This window comes from Musa acuminata, chromosome BXJ3-9 (assembly GCF_036884655.1).
Source record: "Musa acuminata AAA Group cultivar baxijiao chromosome BXJ3-9, Cavendish_Baxijiao_AAA, whole genome shotgun sequence".
Taxonomy (NCBI): Eukaryota; Viridiplantae; Streptophyta; class Magnoliopsida; order Zingiberales; family Musaceae; genus Musa; species Musa acuminata.
In genome coordinates, this window is record NC_088357.1 from 8177960 (window position 1) to 8204359 (window position 26400).

The 26400-nt window shown below is 39.9% G+C and overlaps 5 protein-coding genes across 10 annotated transcripts; all 5 read right to left on the reverse strand.

The window, feature by feature from the left end:
* Positions 1 to 3423: 3423 nt before the first annotated feature.
* Positions 3424 to 5586, reverse strand: LOC103997730 (large ribosomal subunit protein eL31). The gene is made up of 2 exons (XM_009419035.3): positions 5442 to 5586; positions 3424 to 3840 (listed from the first exon to the last, which is right to left on the reverse strand). The coding sequence occupies exons 1-2, from the start codon at positions 5522 to 5524 to the stop codon at positions 3561 to 3563; spliced, it is 363 nt and encodes a 120-aa protein (XP_009417310.1). The 5' UTR covers positions 5525 to 5586; the 3' UTR covers positions 3424 to 3560.
* A 532-nt stretch (positions 5587 to 6118) lies between these two features.
* On the reverse strand, positions 6119 to 11242 carry LOC135648611 (U-box domain-containing protein 4-like). Of its 3 annotated transcripts, none has more exons than XM_065166450.1 (4): positions 10933 to 11242; positions 10775 to 10852; positions 9156 to 9986; positions 6119 to 6476 (listed from the first exon to the last, which is right to left on the reverse strand). In XM_065166450.1, the coding sequence occupies exons 2-4, from the start codon at positions 10784 to 10786 to the stop codon at positions 6417 to 6419; spliced, it is 903 nt and encodes a 300-aa protein (XP_065022522.1). In that variant the 5' UTR covers positions 10787 to 10852; positions 10933 to 11242; the 3' UTR covers positions 6119 to 6416. The 3 variants fall into 3 exon arrangements, with proteins under 3 accessions (XP_065022522.1, XP_065022521.1, XP_065022523.1); XM_065166449.1 differs by having other exon boundaries at positions 10775 to 10864; XM_065166451.1 differs by lacking the exon at positions 10775 to 10852.
* Positions 11243 to 11477: 235 nt separating this feature from the next.
* Positions 11478 to 11920, reverse strand: LOC135648612 (arabinogalactan protein 23-like). Its single transcript, XM_065166452.1, has one exon. It carries the CDS (start codon positions 11787 to 11789, stop codon positions 11613 to 11615), a length of 177 nt encoding a protein of 58 aa, XP_065022524.1. The 5' UTR covers positions 11790 to 11920; the 3' UTR covers positions 11478 to 11612.
* A 740-nt stretch (positions 11921 to 12660) lies between these two features.
* Positions 12661 to 18827, reverse strand: LOC135648387 (E3 ubiquitin-protein ligase makorin-like). 4 transcript variants are annotated; one of them, XM_065166043.1, is made up of 8 exons: positions 18606 to 18827; positions 16694 to 16781; positions 15773 to 16605; positions 14629 to 14698; positions 13497 to 13585; positions 13301 to 13403; positions 13024 to 13118; positions 12661 to 12934 (listed from the first exon to the last, which is right to left on the reverse strand). In XM_065166043.1, the coding sequence occupies exons 1-6, from the start codon at positions 18614 to 18616 to the stop codon at positions 13370 to 13372; spliced, it is 1125 nt and encodes a 374-aa protein (XP_065022115.1). In that variant the 5' UTR covers positions 18617 to 18827; the 3' UTR covers positions 12661 to 12934; positions 13024 to 13118; positions 13301 to 13369. The 4 variants fall into 4 exon arrangements, with proteins under 4 accessions (XP_065022115.1, XP_065022114.1, XP_065022113.1 ...); XM_065166042.1 differs by having other exon boundaries at positions 12661 to 12940; XM_065166041.1 differs by having other exon boundaries at positions 13343 to 13403; positions 18606 to 18826.
* Positions 18828 to 22887: 4060 nt separating this feature from the next.
* Positions 22888 to 25228, reverse strand: LOC135648305 (zinc finger protein WIP2-like). Its single transcript, XM_065165840.1, has 2 exons — positions 24501 to 25228; positions 22888 to 23629 (listed from the first exon to the last, which is right to left on the reverse strand). The coding sequence occupies exons 1-2, from the start codon at positions 25056 to 25058 to the stop codon at positions 23183 to 23185; spliced, it is 1005 nt and encodes a 334-aa protein (XP_065021912.1). The 5' UTR covers positions 25059 to 25228; the 3' UTR covers positions 22888 to 23182.
* Positions 25229 to 26400: the final 1172 nt, after the last annotated feature.

The following is a 26400-nucleotide window of genomic DNA, read 5'->3' on the forward strand; positions in this document are numbered from 1 at the left end:
TAATTTGTGAAGTGGATGGCCACTCATAAATGTTGTCTTTGTTCTGGCCCTGGACCAAGGATGCCCCCGTGCTCAAATCCTTGACAAGAAAAAAGTTAGGAAAGAATTCAATTGATGTATTATTTTGTTTACAGAATTGAGAAACGGAAATGAGGTTTCTTTTAATGTTAGGTGCACACAAAACATCATCGAGTGTAAAGGTTGTGGTAAGTGAACTAAGCGTTGAGGAACCAGAATGAGTAATAGGAATTCTTTTACCGTCACCGATGATGATATCTTCATTTCCGTCATAGTTGTTGTGGATGGACAAGTTTTGAAGATCAGAGGTGATGTGATGAGAGGCGCCCGAATCCACAATCCAATTAGGTTGAGTAGGAGTTGGAGTAGCCATGAAATTCGCCTGAGGCCACTGTGATGGAGTAGGGAGTCTGGGACGAGACCGACAGACTTTCGCGGAGTGTCCAACTTTATCACATAGTTGGCAAACAACTCGTTGGCGGCCTGTGAAGTCAGGACACGACGGCTGAGTATTATGAAAGTTACCACCTTGATATGGGTAAGGAGGGTTTGGTCTGGGCCCCATAAGGCTAGGAGGCAGCTTAGCCAAATCGTTGTTGACGTGCTTATTGTACTGGTTGCTCTTCCTCTTGGATTTTTGATTGACCTGAGCTGTAATAGGTGGTCCGGGCAACTTATCATCACGCTTCAAGTACGTCTCATAGTCGATCAACTTATCATAAAGTTCTTCGAATGATATTGGTGAGTCACGTGCCCGAAGTGCTGCTGTCAGTTCTTTGTACTCGCCTCCTAAGCCATTGAGGGTATGGATTAGGACTTCTTCATCGCTGAGAGAATGACCTATCAAAGCTAAATCATCGATGATAACTTTGATATTTTGTAGATAATCAGCAATAGTACTTCCCTCTTGTTTCATTTTCATCAGATTGGAGAGAAGTCCGAGCATGCGAGTACGCGAGCGATTTGCCAAAGTTGTTTGTAATTTGCACCATGCTTCTGCAGCAGTCGTACATAAGGATATCAGCGGGGCAATGGATCCAGCAACGGAAGCTTGAATAGCTTGGAGGATGAGGCGATCTTGACGTAACCATAGTTGGTGGGCTGGATTTGGCACTGGATTGGGTTCGCCTGGGATGTTGATCACTTCAGGTGGACACTGGAGAGAGCCATCAACGTAACCTAAGAGATCATAGCCAAATAAAAGATTAGAAAGTTGTGCCCGCCAAGATGCGTAGTTGCCGCCTTTGGATAATTTGAAGGGAATGAGTGCTGCAGCATTGATGGTGATAAGACTTTGAGAAGTGCTCAGAGTCCCTGCAGAAATAGGGACAGGAATAACGGAAGAGGAAAATGAAGACATCCAGATATTTTGTGGCGGGTCAAGTGATCTTTATAGAAGATGTAAAGATATAGGATGGTAGGCTGCAGCGATTCAGAGTGCAGGAGAGATTGTTGCAGCGAGGTGGAAGAAATCTCTGTAGCTTGCAGCGATTTCTGCAGCGATGCTGGAGAAATCTGCAAGGTTGGAGATAGTTGCAGTAATGCAGTATTGGAGTTTGGTGGCCGGAAGAGCAGCGGAGTTTTCAGCGGAAGACTTCGGTTGGCAAGGGAGCAGCAGCCGGCGGTAGAAACAAAGGTCGTGACTGTGCTTCCTTTAGGATCTGATATTAGCAGCCGCAAGTGCTGCAGTAGGCTACAGCGAATGGCTACGGCTGAGGGGCGGAGGCGTCGCCACGAGAGGGATGGTTGGACTCCGGAGAAGAGGGCTTGCTCTAGGCAAACTGCTCTGATACCATGATAGAAATTAAGCGAAGAAGATAGAAATTATAGAAGAAACTATGAAATGTATAAGATATAATTGTCTAATGCATTTTGATAGTGAGTTCTTGACAGCCATTTATACACACTCAGTAGGGAGGTTATACATGGAGGATTTTTCTCAACTGCTGAGAAATTTCCTCAACTGCCTTGAGGAAATCTTATCTGCTTCTCAACTACGGAGAGATTTCCTCAACTGCCTCGAGGAAATCTTATCTGCTTATCAGTTCCAAATCCTTGTCGCAGCAAATATATGTCTCAGTGCAGACGCGGACAAACCCTTTCTACAACGTTATCCCGACTGCTCTCGCTTGCTTTCTTTGCGTACGATCATCGCGAATCTTTGCGTACGATCATCACTGAATGATTTCTTCTTTTTGTTGGACATGAAGACGGACAACGTTATCCCGACTGCTCTCGCTTGCTCATCAGAGACGACCGATGGCTCCTCTGTCCACGGCGATCGATCTGACTATTTGAGGCCGCATAGGAGAGAGATGGCAGGGTGGTAGCCGAGTCATAGAAGATCGACCCAACTCCGACCAGCAGTTGCTACCGTCGCTCGTGGGGAAGTGAATGATAGAAGATGATGATATAAATAAATATAAAATTATAATTTTATATTTTTTTTATATGTTTTGATACTCAATCAATCAATGATTTAAGAATCAATTAATTGAGTATCATTTACAGATTTAAGTGCATAATTTGAGCACATGATTCATGAAGATCATTTTCTCATAACCTATATAAATACGTATTATTACAATGAATGAAATCATCCCTTTCATAACAAAATTTTCATGATATCATAGTCTTATTGCTTTAAGCAAGGTTCCCTCTTCCTCACTCTCTCTTCCTCTACTCTCTAATTTGTTAGCAACTATTATTTATCTTCCTCGCCTAGCTTAATTTGTTAGCAACTATTATTTATCTTCCTCGCCTAGCTTGTTTTTGCTTGATAACTCTTCCTACTTTTGGATTCTAGCATTGCACCGAAGACGAATACACACAACTCCTTCGTACCAATCTCTTAGCGCGATTTGCTCTGCAACATATCTACTCCACTTTGCTAATATGATCAGCCTCATCCGACGATCGACCAGCTTCTCCGATGATCCTTCAAGAGGATTGAGAGGAAGGAAGAAATCGCCCTCTTCTACACATTTCAGATCAGATCCTCCCTTATGCATTTCTCATCTCCTTTGTCAGATCAGATCCTCCCCTATGCACTTCTCAAATATGATTTCCAATAATAGATCATATCTCCATCATCTATGCATCCAAATTAGACTATTAATTGACTTTGAATTTTTCTTATTAGATTACAACTTCTTAGCATATCTTCCTTCTCTACATCTATCGCTTCAATTATTATTATTTCTGGAAATAATAGTTCGTCTCAACCAACAAGACTTATATCTATCAATGTAGCAACTCTAATCTCCTTCAAGCTCTCCAAAAACGACAACTATACATCTTGGCAAATACATTACCAATCTTCTATTTAGATATGATCTATTGGACTACATCAATGGCTCTCTTAGTTGTCCACTAGAAAAAATTCAAAAATCAGAAGAATTCGTCTCAATCACAAATCATGATCACAAGTTATGGCTAGAACAAGATCGTCTACAAATCATTCAAACCTTAGTCGTTGATTCCATAGCATCATTAATATCTTCATATAGTACTATAGTAGAAGCTGATGGATGACTCGGAACTTAGTCTGCTTCATCAACAACCTTGGTGCCCAATCCCTTGAAACCCTCTTGTGAGACCTCGGCAACTGTGACCAAAGAAAATAGCTCTTCTTTGGCATCCTCTTCATCGTTCCTTTTTCGAGCAATTCTCACCCGGACTCGCCTTGGCACGCTTCGAATCCCTCTGCTCCATATGTGCTTGTTGAGCTTCACATCAACCCTGACATCTGTGGTACCCATGGCCTTCTGTGCAAACTTTTTGATCTCCTTGATTGCCTTGGGAGCCTTCTTCTTGAATGTGCTGCCCATTAACAGAACAGGAATATGAGCATCAGCAAAAAGAAAAAAAAAAAAGAATAATATATAATTGCAGCCATTGCCTTATAGTGCAGATGATACCCACAAAAACCTTGTAATCACAAGCACACAGCTTTCCTCCTAACTTGTATGTTCTTAACAAACACAAACACCCTTGTTTTTAACTTGCATGATAGCAAGTTCAAAGAACACATTCTTCAAGATACTTGCACAATGCTGGCAGTCACATGGTGAAAGAGGAACCTACTAAAATATCATCATGTTGGACTGATTGAAGGCCTTGCATCCATATGAGAACAATATTGTAGTTTGCAACGAAGAAATAAGATGAAAAATATTAACAAAACCCAAAATCAAGATTGAATTGTTTACAAAAAGGCAGCGTGTTGCAGCATGCCAATGCACACTAAAAAATCTGTAAAATCTCTTGTAAATATTAAGAATATGAAGGAACATGAATCCTTAATGAGTTCTTGAGGGGACATTCTGAGATTCCAGCTACAAGGTAAAGCCTAAAAGTTAATTCAATCATTGGGTCAAAGCTGCGGCAATATGATGCACAATTAACAACTGCATAAAGGACAATCAAACAGTCCATAATAAGGAAACCATGCTTGGATGTGCGGAAAAGGATATACAATTTAATCATCAACTGATGAAAATCGATGGTTGATTACAGTCCTTAATGATCACATGTCTGCAAACTGAATCCATTGATGCAATCCTATAATCAAACACTTACTGAAATCAAGATTTTTCAGCTTGCTGGACTCTTCAGAGAGATATGCCAATCCCTTGTTTGGAGGAATAAGAAAGCGATATGTTTGATGCATTTGATACATATTGCATGCCTGGCATGCCTCAGATCAGGGATACAAGTCCGCATGAGTTACCTGACTTAGGACAGTTGCAAAATGCTATCATGACCTCGAAGTTCATTCCAACCGAGTTCACGAGCAGTAAACGGTTGCAATATCACCACTAGAACAATAAATAGATACTGGGAGAAGCCTAATGCATTGCCACATAGAGTCCTCTAATGACAATATATAATGATGTACATTCTTTTAACGTTTGAGCAACGATAGTAACATAAACATAACCCTTTAGACGTAACATTCGTCCTCTCCATTTTGATCACATCATCTTTGGCTATGAATCAAACTTTACCAAATAAATAAATTTCCACTTCCTATATAAATCTATGGCATTCTCATAAATGAATCGAAATTCAAATCTATAGAAAGTGTAATTGGTTCTCCCAGCTTTGTTATACAAATAACCACATAAAGAAAGCAGAGAGATGAGTATGAAAGTTCAAATTAATTGGCGGAGCATATAATAAACACAGAAATGCTATTATGATGTTCCTAAGCAACACAAATACGAAAGGTTCGATTTACTTATAGATGCAGAAACATCGGATGCAAGAGGATGACCAAGGCTGCATCTCGACATGCATTAGCCACTTCGGTTTACTAATGAGAAACGAACTACTACGATCTCGACAAAATCCCTTGAAAACATGTTGTCTACCACTGTAAAGAAAAGAACCAAGAAGACAGTGATACGCGGAAAGAATACCATCCATGTAAACGTTTATGGAGATTGATCGTGTACTCCCTCGTGATCACCTCCTTCCTCCATTTGGTGCCCTTCTCCACCATCTTCCCTGCCGCCGCTCTCCCTGGAAAGAAACCGAGCTCGAACCCTTCGCGGCGAGTAAAACGAAACCCTTGGTCGGTCGAACCGAGTGGTAATATATAGAGCGTAGTGCACTCTCACGTGCCCTAAAATTACGAGATCGCCCTCTAATGACTTAACCCGGCCTAGTGATCAGGCCGGTTCGGTCCGATCGTTTATGCCCTACAACTTGGACCGAACCGATCAACCCAACTACGAATGTCCAAGGCCAGGCCTGTTTGGAATTTAATAATGAAGGTTAGATGAGACTCATTAATACTATGAACAAAAAATTAATATTAAGGTTAAGAAAGAAAGTTAGAAGAAGAGTTATGATGTTGAAACCATAAAACAATTAAAATATTCTTAATTTAACTAAAGATATTATATGATACAGAGTTAAACGATGAAAAAGGAACATTACAATCAAATCATAAATAGTTGTGACAAAGACGTGATGGAGATAAGATTCAATGCAGAGTATAGAACTAAAAATATTCCTTTTTTCTTGAATTTTTATTTTCATGTTCTTAACGAAAAGAAGGACTCAGAGAGGGCGTCCGATGAACATCATAGGCTATCAACAATTTAACATGGAAGTTCCTTAAGGATGGAAGTCACAAGTTACAGAAATAAAAGATGACCATAACTTGATCAGCTACAAACATACACAATAAGACTACAACGAGAAAAGAATCAACAGACACCAGTAAACACGGCACAACAGATTAGTGTGTTTCTTCCACAAGGCAGCATCCCATGCAAATCTGGATTGAAATGCTTTGAAACTTCCAAGATAGACAGCTAGTTACAGTCAGGGCAATCCATGGCATTTGAATTGTTGTTACACGAAGCTGAGAAACCTGAAGATATGAATCACCTCCTCCCAGAGTGGAGATAGCCTTGATTTTGGAAGCAGTTTAGAAGAGCCCGAGCCTTGGAAACAAAAAGGATGAAAAAGCACATAATCATGTTAGTAACATCGCCAGTTAAATAATATAATTTGACTCGGCAAAAACATGTCATGTTCTATCGCTTCCTCTTTGTTCAAGGAACCATGAGGGTGGGTGTTTAACCATAGGAATAAGTCAAGAGAGGTTGAGAAATAGAACAATAAAACAAGATGGCAAATGCATTCTTATCTAAGATTGAAACCAACGTATATGTTATAAAGTTTTATTTGAAAGTAGAAACCATTCTTTAGAAACCAATGAGCTTGCAATTGCCACAAGTCAAGATCAATTCATCCATAGATCAGGAACCTATCATAAACCTTTCAGTGGTTTTGTTTATATAACAATGTCAATCAATGATGTGATTATCTAAGAGCCACACAACAATGCAAGAAAATCATATAACAACTACATTGGAAACCGTACATACATTCTTAACATTTCAGGAGCATCCTATAACCAAAGTCTGACTACCCAAAATCTCCCTGTTAACTCTTCAGAACCACTATCTGACGTGCCCTCATGACCTCCATCAACTCTCTGCCATCTACTTAATCAGCTGATTCATAAGAATCTGGAATGTGTTCCTATTGCTCTTTCAAAATGTGACGATCCAAAAGACAAAAAAAAGTGACAATCCAAGACAAGATCACCGATGCTACGTCTAACCATCTTGATCATACTCTAGCCCAAAATAGGAAGTTCCCCCACAAATATTCAAGACTCTTTAATATTTAAACTTCCAATATTAAAGTTAATTTCATCTGTTCCATCCCAATCCTCCATATTCCGATGCTTATGTGTTCAGCCATAATGATCACATTTTCAAGCTTTTCAACAAAAAGCCTAGCCCAGATGAATTTCCACAAACTGCTTGTCATGTTCAATTGTTCAAAACTTCTAAGGTTAAACAACAAAGTCATATATTCCACTCTCATCCCTTGTATCACATTCATCTATTATCCATATTCTTTTCCAGATTTATAGAACGAAGTTACAATAATCTTGCTGTCAATATTAAAATAAGCATCACTTCTAATTATACCCGAAGTTCAGATCAAGATATTCCGATACTAGCTCTTTAAATATTATTGTGAAAAGGCACTGAGTGCTTGACTTATTTATATGTAGTATATGTAAGATATCAGTACTCATACATTTGGATACTTCTTATATATGTGCTGTATATTTCCTTGAATGGTCTAAGATAAAATAATTATTTAGAAATAGGATACACTGGAATATTTTCCTTTTTCATGAACTTTAAATTAAGAGTTTCTTTTTCTTGATCCATGTGTCTTTGAAGGCATGTAGATTTAGAGAATCAAATTATGGTTGTAAAAAAAAATTTCACGTTGTTGTCTTGCTTATATTGTTATATCTGTTCTATAATTTTTGGAGTATTTTTGATGAATGGATTGGGGATGCTTGTTAAATATTGGTACCATATCATGATTTAACAACATAATCTAATACTCTAAATAAGGGTTATATATGGTTTATCATATATAATCCTATTTATTTAAAATACTTCTAAAACAATATCCATGACTTGTATCCTCTTTTTTCAAGATGTAACACCAGCATATCACTAGAGTGTCACACGGATACCCAGCATTAGTAACCATGCTTAACACTGTTTTTGAAGAAGAAAGTACAGATAATTTGGCATCTTTATATCACTTCCCAAGTTTTATATATTTTCTAAAAGTTTTATATATTTTCGTGACATATATGATATTGTCCATAACTGGCAAAACTAATTTTGAAAAGATACGAGCATCACTTTTCAAGTGTTAATAAACTCAGACTTCTGGATCACTTGTAAATCTTCATTCCTCTTTATTGATGATCTACTCTAGTGTACATCATTTGAACTTGAAACCTAAACTACCATGAAGTTTCTTGGATGAAGCCACTTATGGGCCACTCATTCCTACCATGTTACAGTTATCATCAGAACTTCAGCACAATAAACAGATATTTTCCTAAGTACCACATCCAGCTTAAAAGCTGGAACCGACAAGGTTGAACTAGTATGGTCGCAACCTATCTCAATTGATTTAATAACTTGGATATGATAGGCCAAGGACCATATAATCTAAAATGCTTGAGCTTAATCTCTCAGTAGTAGATCCATCTAACTCTACATACTACTTTAATGACTATTGCAGCATCACAATCTCGCTCACTTAAAAGAGAACAGCAATGACATGTCCCATGCTGGTCCTGGACCTGCATAGGCATGATATCCAAATTCCAACATACCATCCTTATTTATCTTATAAAACCATTCTAGCCAAACTCATATATGCCAACATGCCGTTTAGCTTATTCTATTCTTAATGATCTAAAACATGCATATGCACATATAATGAAAGAAACTACAAAAATTAGAATAATCAAAGATAAGAAATTTAAGAGCAAGGAAAATGGCACGAACTAGTAAACATTGGCATTTTTCGAACAGTAAATTTAGTATTAAGAGTATAATAGTCAGCTTTGCCCACAAGCAGAAATAACAGGAACCAAAAACCGTAGTATTGATCTCTGAGCTACAAATTTAAATTATTTAAAATTTGTCACTTGTAAAACAAGAGAAGCCTAGCAGTAAGATGATAATATAAATGCAGCAAAAGAAACAAGATATAATTGACAATACCTTCTCTTTAGCACGTGGTGTACCAAACTGTGACAATGCTACCAATGGAGGCACAGCACCTTCCTGAAGAACTAGACTACAAAATCTACCACTATTCTTACACAGCTGAAGCAAAGCTGCAGCAGCATTTTCTTTTGCTCTTGCAGACCCCAATTCAACAACCTCCACGAGTACAAAGATACCACCATCTTGACCAAGTGCATTTCTTCCTTCTGGTATACTTGCAAGGTTTGCTAAAACAGCCACAGCCTTGTCAACCATACCAGTTGCTGGGTCCATCAGCTCTACCAAGTGACTCATGGCTCCAGCCTGCACAATCCGTAGCTTGTTGTCACGCAAGGTTGACAAATTATATAATGCTGATACTGCATCTTTCTTTCCTCGAAGAGTTCCATTTGCTAAAAGTTCTACCAAAGGTCCGATAGCACCAGACCGTCCAATCTGAAGCTTGTTTTCTTCAGTTACTGAAAGGCTAAGTAATGTTGCCGCTGAGTTCTCTTGTGCTTCAGGGTTGCCTGTCTTAAGCACATGAATGAGAGGGTCAATGGCATTGGCATTTGCAATGGCAATCTTATTGTCACTTAGTGACAAGTTTAGAAGGGCTGTCACGGCATTTTCTTGAGTCTTTGGATCTGTTGAATGAAGCAGACCAACCAACAAGCTTATAGCTCCACAGTTTGCAATCACCATCCTATTTTCCATGTGTCTAGCAAGAAGACGCAGCTCAGCTGTAGCAGCTCTCTGCACATCTGTAGAATTACTCTTCAAATCTTCAATCAGCTCAAAGACTTTGGATTCATCACCTGATATATCAAACCTAGAATCCATGGCCTGAGAAGAAAAATACAACAGTCAGACATGACTCTCTAAATGAAGCTGATATGCACTAATTGATGTATGAATTTAGGGAGAGGAGGAACAAAGTCTTAGGAAGCAAATAAAAATTAAATAAGTATTCCTGCTTTTATACCCCTTGACTTAGGGATTTGTCTTTGACTGCATCGACTAAACCAACAACATATACGGTCATTTAAGGTCTCATGCCCAATTCGCGGTGCATGTACGAAATCCATTTATGGAATTCTAAGGAATAAAGAAAAATTACACATTATTCATGCTGTATATTCATGAAAGAGTACATGCAACTCCGGCAAACTTAAAACCACATTTCCCTTACAAACAGTGTGCAGTTTGCTCAATGTTTACAAGGACAAGGTAGTAAGTGATTAAGCCACCTGATGAGCCCGGGTATCAGACTAAGAATCTTAGAGGTATGATAATATACATGTATTAGATTGAGAACAGAGGCAAAAATAATGATTGCATTGAAGCATACAATTCTAAGCACAAACAAATTACGATACGGCCATATTTGATGCCAACAGAAGAACAAAAGCAGCACAACCAAATTAAGAGACAGGGCCATATATAACATTAACAGAAGAACAAGAGTAGCACAATCCAATCAACAGCAGAACGAGTGCAGGATAGAGGATTAATACATATGACTTGGGTTCGATCTAACGTAACACGTACTGCGTAACATCAACAAGTAAGATCGAACAATAAATTCGACTTTAACCAACTTTTCCTGTCGATAAAACAAAAAAAGGGACTACCTCTAAATCCATACATGTACGTTCCTCGGCGACCAAAAAACCATTCAAGATGCGACCTTGGAACGATTAAGCGAAACCCTACATTTGCATCTGGTCAAGAATTTATCAGGTGATAACAGGTTTAATACGTGGGAATGAGGTGCATATATAGAACGAACCATCTTCATCTTGCGACAACCGGACTTCCCCACTCCGATTCGTCTCCACCTATTCGCCAAAAGAGACGCAAACTTCGCGTACGCAACAGTTCGAAGAGGAAGCTCACGAAGCCGTTCTGGGGAAGAGAGCGAGCTTGGCGGTGTAAAGGACCTCGCGGCGGAGAGCGGTATCGCAGAGGACCGGCAAGACCTGCGCTAGGGCGTCGGGGTTTGACGCAGTCAACCTCTCCCTCGTTCCACACGTCTTTCGCTGCGCTAAGGCTTCGTGGCCCATTTCAAGCCCAATTAGAACACCACGTTGCGATCGGATCACTCATTGTCAGCCCAACCAAGCAACATTTGGGTTAGGATCTCATTCCCAATCTTGGAATCAGATTAACTTGCACTACAAGTGCCTCCGTGTATATGGCATGCGATAGATGCTCCAATAAAAAGGAAGAATCTATAGGCAAATTCTCATCGAAGAATCAAGTGATTGATAATGGCGCTAATATATATCTGATCATCATCAAGTGCGTTGCATTCAATGAAATGAACAACAGATATCGAAGGATGTCAACAAATGCGTTCAATTAATTATTCAGCTATTCGCATACAAACAGGTGTATGCAATATGCATATATATGTAGAGAGAGAGAGAGAGAAAGAGACAGGATCCATTTCTTTCTCCTTGCGAGAGGCTACTGCAAGTAGAAGGCGAAGAAGGAGAGGACGGAGGCCCCAAGCACGGCTCCGACAGCGGGTGCAACCGCGAAGGAGGCGCTGGTGGGGGAAGGGGCGGGGGCTTCAGCAGCGAAGGCTGCAGTTGCCGAAGCGGCGGCGACGAGGACGGCGCAGGCGATCTTCTTCATCTCCATTGTTGGCGGTGGACGGCGAGAGAGTCTGGCCGGAGCAGCACCGCCTCCTGAGCTTGGAAGCTGAGATGAAGAAGATGGGTTGGTGAGTTCTTCTTCTTCTTCTCCTTTGCAGGCCTGAGGAAACAAGGGAAGGTGGGATGGGGTTTTATAGACGTATGGGCGGGTGTGGCCTTCGTTTGTGGCTGGCGGTGACAGCCGTGCGTTGCGGTGGTGGGGGGATTATGTGCACGCATGTTCGTGAAAAATGGGGGTTCGGGGAACGTTCCGTTGACGGTTGACCGAATCCTTCGTTCATTCGTTGGGTGTGTACATATGCACTACAATTATGCCTCATGCATGTGGCGGTGGTTTGTGTTGATTATATGTATATATATTACTTGTTTGCCCGGTGTCAGGTGTGACATTTCACTGGAATGATGATGATGATGATGATAGGTGGAAGCTCAGTGATTTATAAGAAGAGCAAAGCACTTGGGATTTTGTTTTTTATGGGAAAATACACAGGGAAACATTACAGATATGATTATCACGAGCAGGTGACCACAATGTATCGTTAAGCAATATTGATGTGACCGTGGGGTTACGTGAAAGGATTAATTTGTTTTAATTTGCGAATGATGATGGGATCGAATCCGCACATGAGATGGGTGATTTGTGGGTGCACAGATCTTGATGCCGCGTGACAAAGTAGAGGATATGCCCACATCACATCGATCAACATGTCGGTGAACGTTAGAAGCTCAATGGCACGCCATTCCAACAGCGTGGAGTAAAAAGCGGGTGAATTGTCAATGGGGTCCTCTGGTTTCACATCATCGTCGGAAGATCTAAAGAAGGCGGCAGGAGGAGATTAAGAAACAATTAACACAGGTTGACCAATGTGAACTTTGTAACATTCAGACCTTCCTTTTCTAAACACAGCCATTCGATTGCCAACAATGTTGAATGTAATTACAGAACGGCAAATTTTCAATATGCACTATTCTGTCAGAAACAAATATGATGACGATGATACAAGTCTTTTCCTTTTCTGTATTGTACTTAATGTTCGTACTTGTGCAAACACAAATTCCAACCGACATTTAGGCCAAGCAAAATGATGTTCCTCATACTAGTATCATCCTCCTTCAAAACCAGAGACAAATCTGCACCTAGACAAAACACTATGTAAACTGACCAAGAAAATACGCCACTCCAAGAAATACCAAAATAAGACGCTAGAGAAACATTTTACCTTGAAAGTTTTCTCTGATAGCATTTTGACATCTATTTCAGCGCAGAGGGAGGAACCGGGGCAGTAAAATGACCTTGCTTGGCCATAAATATTTCCTGCAGTTAAAGGTGAGTACCAAGAACATGAACAAAACCAAGATGATATCAGCATAGGAAGCATGAGGGAAATTATCAAAATAAAACCAAGATGATTATCTTGCATAGTGATCGTAGAAACATAACTGTGATGTACTAGAAAGATCAAAAAGACGGATAATTGCAATTCAATCTAAAATTACCAGCTGAGGAAAAGTTGTATAAGCATCTTGCTCCACACTTACATTTTATTAGAGACAAGCAATATAATCCTAGAGATGCAATCCATTGAAAAAGTCGGAAAGCCTGAGACAACAAGCAAGCAAAGAAAGTCAGTCACAAATATATTCCTTTAAGGTTACTACATTGTTGAACAAGCTACAAAAATCATTGCAAAACCTAATATCTTTGGCAATAACGGTGCTTCCATCTTCAGTATCTAGATGGCGTAGTACCACTTCTTCTAGACGACCATCTCTATAAGCATGCTGGAAAGATTAATGTTGTTTGTTTCATCAGAAACTGATACTACGAATATCAAAATGGTAAATGAGTTTCATCAATGAATTTGAAGCAAACGAATAATGAAACAACACAAATATCAAAAGTAGATCGTGAATTATTTAAACATAATAAAATATAAGACACTGCTGATATTGTAAACAAATCAGCAAAACACCCAAAAAAAAAATGATAGAGATCGAGATCTTGCATCATAATAATTTCTTAATAGTTTGAACAGGTTTATGAACAATGTCACATCCTTGAGAAAAAGTTCCAGTGACGAACTGCACCTGCCAAAGGTTATGCTGGCCTAAAAATCACAATATACTTTCTTTTACTAAACTGATTATAATTAGTGTCTCTCTGTATTTTCTATAGAGGATAATCTCTAACAAGACAAAAGCTAACGAGTCGATCAAAATGTGAGCTAGACACTTGGAGACAAACTCAAACCTAAATTTCATAAATTTTCTTTAAGGTTTTAAAGTAACCACAAGAAAAGAACATCAAGTATAAAACAGAAATAGGATCAAATTGACTCATTGGCCGTCTTCAGGTTTCGACTTTCAAAAATCTCATCCACAGCAAATCAAACTCTCATCACAGGAAAACTTACTTTTTTACAAAATAGTTGAAGAGGATGGCTCATGGTTGACCATAGGCATGGTCCAACACAATTAGTTTTTTCAAATAAGTTTTTTTATTAAATATTATCCTGCATTTCTAGTATCTTTGATTCCCTATCAAAGTATTATATCACTAATTAAACTTACTCAGCCTCGTAATTTTGTGAGATGTTTTCCTAGTATTATCTTATAGTGGAAAATATTGCTGAAAGCATGACAAAATGTGATTTTATAAGACAAGATGCAAGAGCATGAATGCTTTTGTTTGTCTTATTTCAGTAAAAGAAAAGAAAAGGAGGCTATCAACTTTGACGGTAGGTACAATATTAGATTAGTAGAAGTGTGAAATGTAAACTTCCGCCCGCTAGGTGACATGAAGAGGAATTCCAAATCAAATATACCTTGTAGAAACAACTAGTCCCAAATGGGCAAGTCCCATTTCCAAAGTCGAAATATTTGCAATCAATTGACCTGCCGAAAAACAAAAGCTATTAATCCAGAGCAAATTATTTTTTTCTAAGTAACATGTTCAGCCACACATGAAGGAAAGCTGACCATAATCAAAATATACTGTAGCTATCAGGATTTACCTAACACTTGAAACATGCTTATATAAACAAAATCAGCTACTATTATCAAACTGAGATGGCAATAGGATGTATGAATAGCTTCAATAAACATGATTCAGAAATAAGTTACATCTGTAGACCTATGGGCTCCATTCTAGACCATAACGAAGAAGGAAAGTTTCTAGCTTTAACTTGTGATAATATCTTTTCCATCAAACTCCTTTCCCTCATAACCACATATTAGTCCCAAAATCCTGTTTAAGCAAAATAAAGACGTATTGAGCCTACATTTAGATGTTTGCAAGAAAATTTGCACTTGACATACCATAGGGAGAAGAAAGATATTCAATTTCAAAGCCATAATAGCTTCAACCGCCGCATGATCCACAGTGCAAACCATAAAGAAAAGTGTTTATTAAAATTTTTGCAGAACTGAAAAATGGCAGAGTTTTTTTCTTGAACATCCAGGCAACATGCAGTTGCAGACAGAATTGGGAACAGTTTACCCTCCTACTAGAGATCAAGGATCTTGGTTGATCATAACAGATCTCGGACAAGAATTTTCAAAACCTGACTAGCTCATTGATTTAAACAAGTCCAACCTTGTAATGATCTCTTGGTCCTCCTACCCTGAAATGTACACTGCTTGTTTTCATAAAAATAAAAGGCAAAGTTATTTGACACAGAGAAAGCAGCATAAACAGTAAGTTAACAGCTCTACAGTTACACAGGTTCACTCGTCCTTTTTGTTTTAATTTTTCTTTTCTGGAAGTTAGTTTCTAAAGGATTGGAACTTAACAAGTTAGACCAGAAACAAATTAGTTCCATATACATCACAAGCGATCAGACTAATTATGTCACAATGTTTGTGTAGGCAACTAGGCATCACATATTTTACATGGTTTATGGAAATTAGAACACAATGAAATTTGACAATTATTGGGTGAATGTAGCAGAAGGTCAAATAATGACATACTTGAGCTTGATTTTGTAGCTATCAACTATCTCTTGTTTCTCCTCCTTTGTGGAATACCAAATGACACTGGGGATGACGAAGTATGATAGCTTTCGACATATTGGGCAGGCCCTTAATGCACTGTTGACATCCATGCCCGATGCTGGAGAATTGCTACGCCAATTTCGAATACAAGAAATGCAGAATGGGTGATCACACTCTGAAAGCAACCCAAACTTCCGTTCAGCTGCGGTGGGTTTAGAAAGTACATGTTCAAGACAAACACTGCATTCTATCTCCTGACTGCATTTCAAAGCTTCAAGGTGCTTGTTATTTTTATGACACATCTTTATATGTTCCTCTCTTTCATCAGGACGGAATGGGTGTAAGCAATGCTTTCCACAAATGGAGCACAAATCACCATGAATGTGAGGACATCTATCTCCACGAGGACATTTTCCAGAAGCAGCAAAAGAGCAGATTGGTTGGTCAGCAGGGCTAACATATGTAGGACCGCAGATTGGTTGGTCAGCAGGGCTAACATATGTAGGACAAGGGCCACTCTCATCGTTTAAAGAAGTATCAACTTCAAAAGCTTTTGTCCAGGCAGGTTTACACGGCAATGTATGAGCCAGGCTCATTGCTGACACATCTACAGATGTACTTGGTTCTGGATTATATTCTCTTGTCAAAGAAACTACAGCAGGGAGAGTAACTTGATGAAAATCTGATGTTACATGAGAAGCAGTGTTTAACGATGATGGTCGTGATGTTTGTTGTCGAGAAACTTTAACATGGTCATATCTGCATCGATTACCATAAGAGCACACTCCTTTTTGGTAGAAGGTGCATATCTGTAATGAAGAATAAGCACAAAAGAAGTTACAGCAATGCTGTATGCACCCTAAGAAAAACAACAATATCAAATAGAAGTTGTGTTACATTATTGGGCTGATCTTGCCAATCATGGGAAAACTCACAGTACTCCCCCTTTAAGCATGCTCCATGCAGAAAGAACTTGCAAAGAATCCTGGATCAGCCAAAAATTCATAATTCCTTAGTAGTTGAGAGTCACAATAAAAGAATAAAAGAGCCAATATTCTAGATATGAAGATCTAAACTTCATGTTTTCTTGTGTATCTAAAATTCATAAAGAATAACCAAGGACAACAATCTACAAAATGTGGATTAGACTTGTAGAATTTCAAAAAATCTTTGTTATCGTTTGATGTTCCAATAAGAAGCAGAATGGGACTACAAAAATATCCATCTCACTGTCAACTGGATCACCCAAAACAAAATAAACTGACATATCTTAATCAGAAAACCATATCATAATTTCAGGTGAATATTCAGATCTAAATTTATGAATGAGATATGATTCATTTGAGTTCTCCACAAAATTGAGATTGATGAATTTACACGTAATAGGTAAAACCCCAAACTCAAAGAGATTATAGACCAAAAGTGGAAAGAGAAGATAAAAGAGAGTGTTGATCGATCAATCACTCGACACTACATACACCAAGTCTTCCTATCGTCCCCTCATAAAAATCAGAAAGCCAAAATCCAGAGGTAAACTCCTTTTGGAGTATGCATGTTTTCAACTTACTCCGCAATAAAAAAAATATAAAATTGATGCCAAGAAAGTACTTTGATACATTTTTGTGAAAGGCATCCATCATACACCAAATCTAACAAGAAATTAGGAAAGCAAGCATGACACTTTACAAAACAACCTAAATTTACCTACAGCTGAGGATGATGCACACACAAACGATTCCTGTAATTAGTCTTAAACAACACCAGTTTGTAAATATGGAACATCACATTGAACAGCATGTGAATGCTCATATCTCAGCATCTGAATCCTAAACACTTTCATAGTTTCAACATATTACCAAAATAAAAATATATTGAGAGGCAATGCATGCCTGTTCATAAAAATGCTGCCACCATGGCCAATCAAATGAAAAGTTCTTGACTGAATGCATCCCTTCATCTAGGGAAATCAAATATCATTCCAATTAAATGTTAATATACTGACCCTTATCCTCCTAGTCATCATAGGAACCCAAGTCGGGCAACAAACTTCCTCGAAAGTGCCTCTAGCCAGCTGCAAGACTATACCCTCTCTACTTTGGGGTCCTTAGGAACCATCATAAGTTTGGGGCTCTTAGCAAACTGTATCATCAGAAACATCTTGGAATTCAGAACTTCATCTAGTATCTTGTATTCAGACATTAAAAAATCAACTCAAGTTTCCCGCAATTTTTTTCTTACACCACCTTATCCCTGATACAATTACCCAAGCAGTTCATCTACCGCATGGTTGTGTCTCAAATCTGACAATCTTGTGGTTCAAACGTCTATTATATACGTAAATAATTAACAAATAACCATCAACGGCCTCTCACTTTATGCACTCATCCTTCATTAAAGGAGCCATCAAATTTGATGTTTTTTGGAAGAAAGCACATAATCAAAGATGGTTCCACAAGGAAAGAACAATAAGAATCCATAATCGCAAGCGGTGAGGACTCTAACAACCAACTAGCACCCAAATCCCATCAACCATATGCAAGACAGCAAGTGGCTGTACATAAAGGCACCAAAGAGCACATATAATCTAACCACTTTAGACCACGGCTCCATGCCCTAATCCAGCACACATTTCCCGTTTGTCACATCAAGAACCCAAGAAGAAATGCCGATAACAGAAGAATCGTCACTTATACATAAGGGAAAAGAAGCGACGATAAAAAAATTCCATGGAATTAAGCGAAGCATATCAAAGAATTCGCGGGCAATCGACAGTAAGAAATTGGAAGAAGGGAAGGCAGGGAGGACCAACCTCTTAGACATCGCCGACAGAGAGAGGACGAGAGGCGACGAGGAGATCGGACTTTACGATGAGAATGGTTGGTAAAGGAGAGAGAGAGAGAGAGAAGAGATCGGGGAGGAAAAAAAGTAATCCTTTGTCTTAGGGCTCGGTGCGGCACGACCTCACCTCACCTATCATTCATCGAGACCATGGAGGCGGAGCGAAGCGGTCTTTGCGTTTCCCTTAATATACAGAAACGCCCCTCGCTCATGTGGCAACGGAGTGGGCCGGTGGTTGGCACCGATGTAATCACAGACAAAGAAGGGGCCGTGGAACGGTTTGAATCGCCTGTACCTTAGGCATCGGACGGTGGGTGTGGCCTAAAACTGGACCGGGGACGTGATGGGTTCGGTGATTTGGATGGCTTTTCTTTTTTGTAATTTTGGGAGTGCTCTTATGTTTTTCTTTTAAAGAAAATTTTGTTGGATATAAATGAGATGTTTTAGTTGCATCGTATAGACATAGATAAATACATCATGCGCATCAACGATGAATGCATCATGTAAATCAAATACTTTGAAATGCATAATACATTTTATTTTTCTTACCGAAAATAGATACATTTAACATAAAATATATCAATTTTGGAATAATAATAAATTGACATAAAATATTCTAGAAAGCAACACCATGTCTTTTGCACTCATCTTCGAATTAATAGTACCCTCCTCCTGTCTTTTGCATTTATTTTTATAAATAATTTGTATTACCTTGTTATCTATTAATGACATAAAAAAAAAAAGCTTTTGTGATCGAGCATTCATCACACCGACGTGTCTGCCTGCTCACGAGGCAAATACCTCACGGTTTGTCAATCCCCACTGACCTAGTTGGACATCTGCTACCTACTGCTTTCTCGGAGAGTTCTTCTTCCATGATCTATAGTATCTTGGCTTCTGTCTGTAGCTCGGTTGGGTACTCGATATGAATTTGTTCTGCTTCAGGCCCGACCCACTGGGCAAAACTAGAAATGCTTTGCGTTAGACTGTTCTTCGACTCATGTTTCCTTCTCCTTCACTTCACCGGATACAGTAAACGACATGGGAAATGCTGCTAAATATATTTCTGTAACTTAATTTGCAGACAAAGAGCTTTTGCTGCAGTAAGAGAGCATCGAACAAACCTTTCAATGATACTTCATGGCACTCTTCCCTTCGCGGAGCAACTCATATCTCGATGAGCGTCGGACAAAGGTGCCACCACTCAAAAGTGAAAAAGGAAAGCAAACACTCCTCATCAAATAAAGGAAAGACCACTAGATCTTGTCTGCTTTACTGGAAAGGAGAGTTGTTTCGTTGCATCACACCAAACTTAGATGCATCTAGCTAGGCCCCAAGAAAGAGAAAGAACTCCCCCTGCACCAACACCCAGACAAAGTGAGATGTAACAGTTAGTCATGGGCAAGAAGAAGAAGAAGAAGAAAAGGAAGGCTGCCTCAGTCTAGAATGAGCCGATGCAGGCCTTCTTGTCATCTTTAGGACCTTTGCTTTTCTTGTAGGCCTTTGGTTCTTCCTGATCAAAGTTAGATTTTGTTGAAGGCCATGATCTTTATGCTCTCGCACCGCAGTTCATCACTCACGACGTGAACTTCGCAGTACCCTATAAAGATTCACAGTGTGTACGGACGCCACCGATTCCTTGTGCCCACAAATCTACCTTTCACATCAACTATATATTTTACTGCTCACCGTCGTAAGTTTTACCTCTCGCCTTAGGTGGGGGTCAATGACAAGTGAAATCAGACGGTTGTGATTGATCAATCAATGAACCAGCAATCTCATCATCATCATGTGGCTGAGACAGAGAGACACTGTTGCAGCAGCGTTCCGTCGCTCTTCACTTGCAGGTTGTGGGGTCCATGGTGATATATGGACGAAGGGGACCCTGGCCCACACATGTTTCTGTAAAACGGAAAGATCTCAAAAAGGATGAACGCAGTGAAAGAAACAGCTAAAACAAAAGAACACATGGAATACAAACAAAAGTCGTAGTAGATTTGTATTTATGGATCGATCAAATCGGAAGAATTGGGTTTCTTTCTCCAAAAAGCCAACCAAAAAAAAAGAGTTTTGACTTTTTCCTTGTGAATATGATCCATGAAATACAATGTATCAGCGTTTGGAGCTGTATCTCATGCTTTCAATGATGTCCCATATCATATTGAATTATGTTATAACTCGATAGAATGAGATTATCGCCATTATCAGATTGCGAGAGAATTGAGTTAGATATCAATTCAACCTAAAAGTATAGATTACGAGCCAAACTTACTCTTTGAATCCTTGACGATGCCAAACTATCCTCTCAGTCAACCTCTTTTAATCTCACACGCATGAATATTTTTAATGATTATTTCTCTTTTTTTTCCTCTTTATTTCTTTAACTAACGTCATATCTTAGTCACTAACATATGTACAAAAATGTCGTCGGAAAGTAAACAAAGCTCTATTTATCTGTAAAGTCCAGTGATGAGAGGCATTTTATGTTGCAGCAATCGGCGATTTCCATGACAACCGAGTTTTGATAAGATCTTTTGAACTCTAATATTTGTCTGAGAAAACTAATATCAACCAGCCTTGTAATCTCCAGTGCAAAACAAGCAGCAAAAGCAATTAACAGATTTATTTATGAGGGAGTCGGTCCAGTGTCTCCTTTAAAAGGCTACGAACAGTAGGTTGCACTGTCACGAAACATGTAACAGTACATGGGAGATTCTGCAGAAAAGAAGGTTTTGGTAAGGAAGACAATGAATTCTCAGGCCTCAGGTCGGCAATTCTCCATGCTCCCGTCCATCTTGTCAATCGTTTCCAGTGATCTGACCTTTCATTGTTGGGTTGCAGACACGTTCGTTTTGTTATTTTCGATGGGGATCGATGTAGATCCATCTAATAAGCTATGGTTTTCGGATCTAAAATGAGGATTGGATTCGGGCAGGTTTTCATCAGCTACACCCCCTCTATCTGTATCATGCTTCGCCGGAAGACAGACAAAGTGCAGAGAACAGAGAATATATAGATGACAGGCCATTGAAAAGGACAAGAGGACACAGCGTAAGGATCAAGTATGGGGAAGGTCAGGGAAGTGTGGAGCCTCGCTCACGTTGGGGAAGGCCTACTACTACTCCAAGACAGACTGTTCACTTCCCCCTATATACTACACTACACTACACGCAGATCTCCTGATGGACCGGTTGTAGTCTGATTGATATGACCCGTCGATATGCCTCGTATTGACTACTCTCTCTCTCTCTCTCTCTCTCTGCACATAATAAATTTGCACCAACGATATCCATTGATCATGCAACCCATTCTGCTAACTGTTGTTCCGGTTGTGGCATCATTGTCGTTTAATATTCCTTCTCTCTCTCTCTCTCTCTCTCTCTCTCGAGGGTGGATGTTGTGTAGGTATGCCAATCATTCTGACAGATATGTCCAGTACTGTTCCGAGGCATAGAACATGAGAGGATGCATTATATGTGCTCCCTAAGGAGTTTCCAATGCGTATCGAACTGCGCTCGTATGCTTCGAAAAACATGACGGACGACAATACAACACGAAGAAGAAAAAGTTGGATAGTGATATGACGGATCCATGCAACCCTTCGAAATCTCCTGTTTGAGAAGCTTACTTTTGGTAGTTGTCTTTCCTTTATAGGCAGCCATATCCAAGGCAAGGAAAGGAAGGAAGACGGCATCCAGTTGTGCGCGAGAAGTTCATCGAAAGGGGCTTTACGAAAAGAAAGGTGGTATATATGTATATTTTTTGCTGGGGTATATATAAATCGATATGGTTAATAGTAGACAAGCTTAAGGCCTGGGATTTAAGAGTGTCAATTATTGGTACGTAGAGGATCCAAACTCTTTCGAGAGCAAGAAAAGCCTTTTCGTAGAGGATCTAAACTGTCTAATAAAGCAATAACCATCCTCGTGATCTATAGCCTCTCTTGTGTGCATGTGTATGTGTATGTGATTCATATCAACAAAAGACGTGAAGAAAGAAGAAAAGGACATTTATCACATATCAATTGCCATGAACCAAAAGCAGATAGCATTTACTACTGAAATCTCCTTCCCTAAGCCCGATCGGAAAGAGAAAGCATTGCTTTGTTTATTAATGAGGAGAATTGATTATTAATGAGAGGAGAAAAAGCAGCATCAGAACATGAACACATTGCTTTGTTTCCTGTAGGCAGTGAGTTTTCGAGCGAGAGGAAAACCAGGAAAACACACAAAACTAAAACAGAACAAGAGATAGATCGATACAAATGGAATACATGCTACTGAAAACAAGGAAAACAAAAGAGGCTGTTCATCGGTTCCTCGAAACATAACAATTTAACAGCTGATCACTCCATTACATTAGCAAATTATTAGGGCTAGCACGAACAAAGTAAAGATAATAGTATGACTTCATGTACAAGACCTTAGCCCACATAGATTGATCTTCTAACTTGGCATGATACTACCGAAACCAAGACATTCGAAGAAGCAATATTATTATGAGCTAGTTAACTCGATGACGGAGGGCACCTGCTAGCTAAAAATCATGTCACCTTTGCTCATTTCGTTGATGACAATCTTGTTCGATCTCCGATGATGGATCGTCTTCCTCCTCGAAGCAGTTGATGTCGTATGCAGCGTGCTCGCCCCCAAAGGCCTTGATGTGGTCCTTCAGTGATCTCTTGTGCTTGAAGTCGGAGCCGCAGACGCAGTACCACAGTTTACCGCAGTTCTTCTCATGGGTTCTCCAATCTCCTTTCACTGCAAAGGCCTTACCGCACTTGCGGCACATGAAGGGTTTGATTCCATGCTTCCTTTTATAGTGCGTTTGGAGGGTTCTGAAGTCCTTCAGTGGCTTTGATCTCGGATGGTCTATGTTGTTCCTGCAACCAGGAGCACAGCAGTAGCATGGAAGCCTCAGCATTGCCGTAGGTTGAATGCCCCTCAGAGACTTTGGTCCCTTCCGATACTGCGATCCATGTCCCCACATATGCATCTATCATTCAGCACAATTAAAGACCCCCGTCGTAATGAGATCATAAAGTATAAGAGATCAACTTATTTTTGAGACAGGTGTCACATATTATCATCCGAAGTAATGTATGTCATGCACATAACATGTTGAAATCTAGGAAGATTATGAAAAGGAATGATTCCACATGAGAATTTCAAAGCATAAGAGAAAAACAATATGCTGTTTCTAACTAGAGAGAGAGAGAAAAGTTATATCATGTCCATTTCATACATGTTCAAGATTTATACTAATATATGATTGAATCGGTTCTTTTTTTTTTATCTGCTGTTAAATCTGAAACACCTCGCTAGTTGGTCTGTCACTCAAGAGACTTGAGTAGGCGTCACAAGAATTTCACAAAGTCTTTTGCGTGAAGATCCACAGAGAGAGAGAGAGAGAGAGAGAGAGAGAGAGAGAGAGGTGACTGTCTCTCACTATTCTGGGGAAAGCAGCTAGCTCATTTGTAAGGCTTTATATGGACTCGAGTTCTTGAGCCAGTGGCCTGAGTGCTGAAGATCCTGATTTGCCCCGCGGATCATCTGAGTCACCCTGAGAACTAAATTCTTTTCAGAATTATCAGAACCTTTTATTTTAATTCATGAAAGAAAGAAGTTTGTTCAGGATTCTTCGCAACTACCGATGCTTCACATATCAAAAGCTCCAAAAAAGCACCAAATTTGTGAGGAATATAGCCTATGTCAGGTTCAATCACATAAAAAGGAGGGGAAGCCAAATGCTACATAGCTCCAACAGACCTTTATGTTGCAGAATACAGTTCTCATCATCAAGATCTGAGATGAGAAGCAAAAGAACATGCTAACGAGTCCAAGAAATAGAGGAAGAAATGCATTACCTGCATGTTGTTGTATCTATTGAAAGTCTTGTAGCATACAGGACAAGAGAACTGGGTAGGTCCGATAAGGATTTGAGAAGGAGTTGGAATCCAATACTGGCCTTTGTTGAGCTTTCCTATGGGATTGGAAGGGTAGCCTAAAGGAACCACCTCGTCGCCACCTTCTGCTCCCTTTTCTCCATTACGATCTTCTGAGGTGGAGGGGAGTCTTGATATCAGATCAACTGCACCAGGGCTTGGGGGACCGATGTGGAGAGCCACAGTCACCGCATCATCCGCTTCATCATCGACACCTGAGGCCTTGTTCTTGGCCACTTCGGTGGAGGCACTGCACGAGGTGTCCTCGTCCTCCTCTTGGTGCCTCGTGGGGCTGAGGCTGAGGAGAGGAAGAGCCTCTCTAAGAGGAGGAGAGGGTGGATGCCCTGGGATGAACGCGTTGGTGTAGCTTTGCGTGCTCAAGTTGTAGAATTGAGGAGCAATTGATGGTGGAGGTGGCTTGGAGTTGAAAGCGTAGTGCTGGTGGATTCCTATGAAGAAATTAGTGTAGGGATCTGCCATGACAGAATATGGGAGAAAATAGAGGAGACTGATGGATCTGTATAAGGGTAGACAGAAGTAGCAGAGAGAGAGAGAGAGAGAGAGAGAGGCCTCGATCACCAAAATAAATAGACTATCAAGACCGCAAGGATGACTAAATAATTCATTTGAAAGAGATCTAGAGAGAGAGAGGAACTACCTGACTGCCAAGAACACAAAGAAGGGGAAAGTTAGAAGAGAAAGAAGAAAAAAAAAAACACGAAGGAAAAGCAAAGAAGGAAAAAGACGGATAAAAAGAGACCAGTGATGATAAAAACGTAGATGGATAGATTAAGTAAACACAACTATATTCACATACAAACATGCCATGACGTAAACAGCCGAGCTGGCTCAGCTTTCTACGAGCCTATCCATCAAGCCTTCTCTCCCAGTAGCTTCATGCAGTCTTACGTCCTAGGAGAGATCGGCTGGCTTGGCCTTGAGCCGATTTCGGCTCGACTCCGCTCAGTTATAATTGTGATCAGTTTGATGAAGTTGGTGGAAGAGAAGACTCGGCATGATGATCATATGATCGAACTGTGAAAGAGAGATGTCATCCACTGCCCTGTTTCCAGCTTTCTGCTGTGATGATGGCATCACATCCTATCTAGATGGTGTTGATACATCTCTCTTAAAGATCATGAACAGACAAGCAATGACTATCAACACATATATGTTGTCGAGATGAAAGTTTCAGCAAACTGAACTGAGCCAACTCTGGTCAGATGCAGATAAAGATTTGGATCGTTGCACCTCCTAAAACTCTGAAACCCTTTTTCCAGTACAGAACAAAGAGAATATTACAGATCAATCTGTTGTTACATGTATCTCCTAAGTAGTAAATCATCTTCCCTGAAGGAAGAGAATATGTGAGTGTAGTACAGAAGAAAATGGCAGCCAGATCTCGCGGCTAGAGTTGCAGCTCATAGACATGGCCTACACATATGCACAAGTCCGGTCCTCTCTCACACCTCGTATGCCTTAAGCTTTGAAGAGACTCTCGTTGTCTACAGTTAGTGAGCTAGCTGAACCCGTCTTGGTTCTTCCCCTGGCAGTGAGGCCTGCTCCTTGAGCATCCAAACGGAGCCCTGGTACTCCAAAGTGGGTGCTGCATCAGATGACAAATCTAGACAAATGCCAACAGTTGTGCCGTAGGCGTCTGGAGAAGAAGGCAGAGTTTTTTAGGGTAATATTTCAGACAGTCACACAAGGTCCAAGGTATGAGTTAGCAGAGATGCTGAGGTTGATAATAATTCTCCATTCCTGCAGCATGAAGAGAGAAGAAGATAGTGGTGTAGGTTTCACTGGAGATGCTATGGAGGAA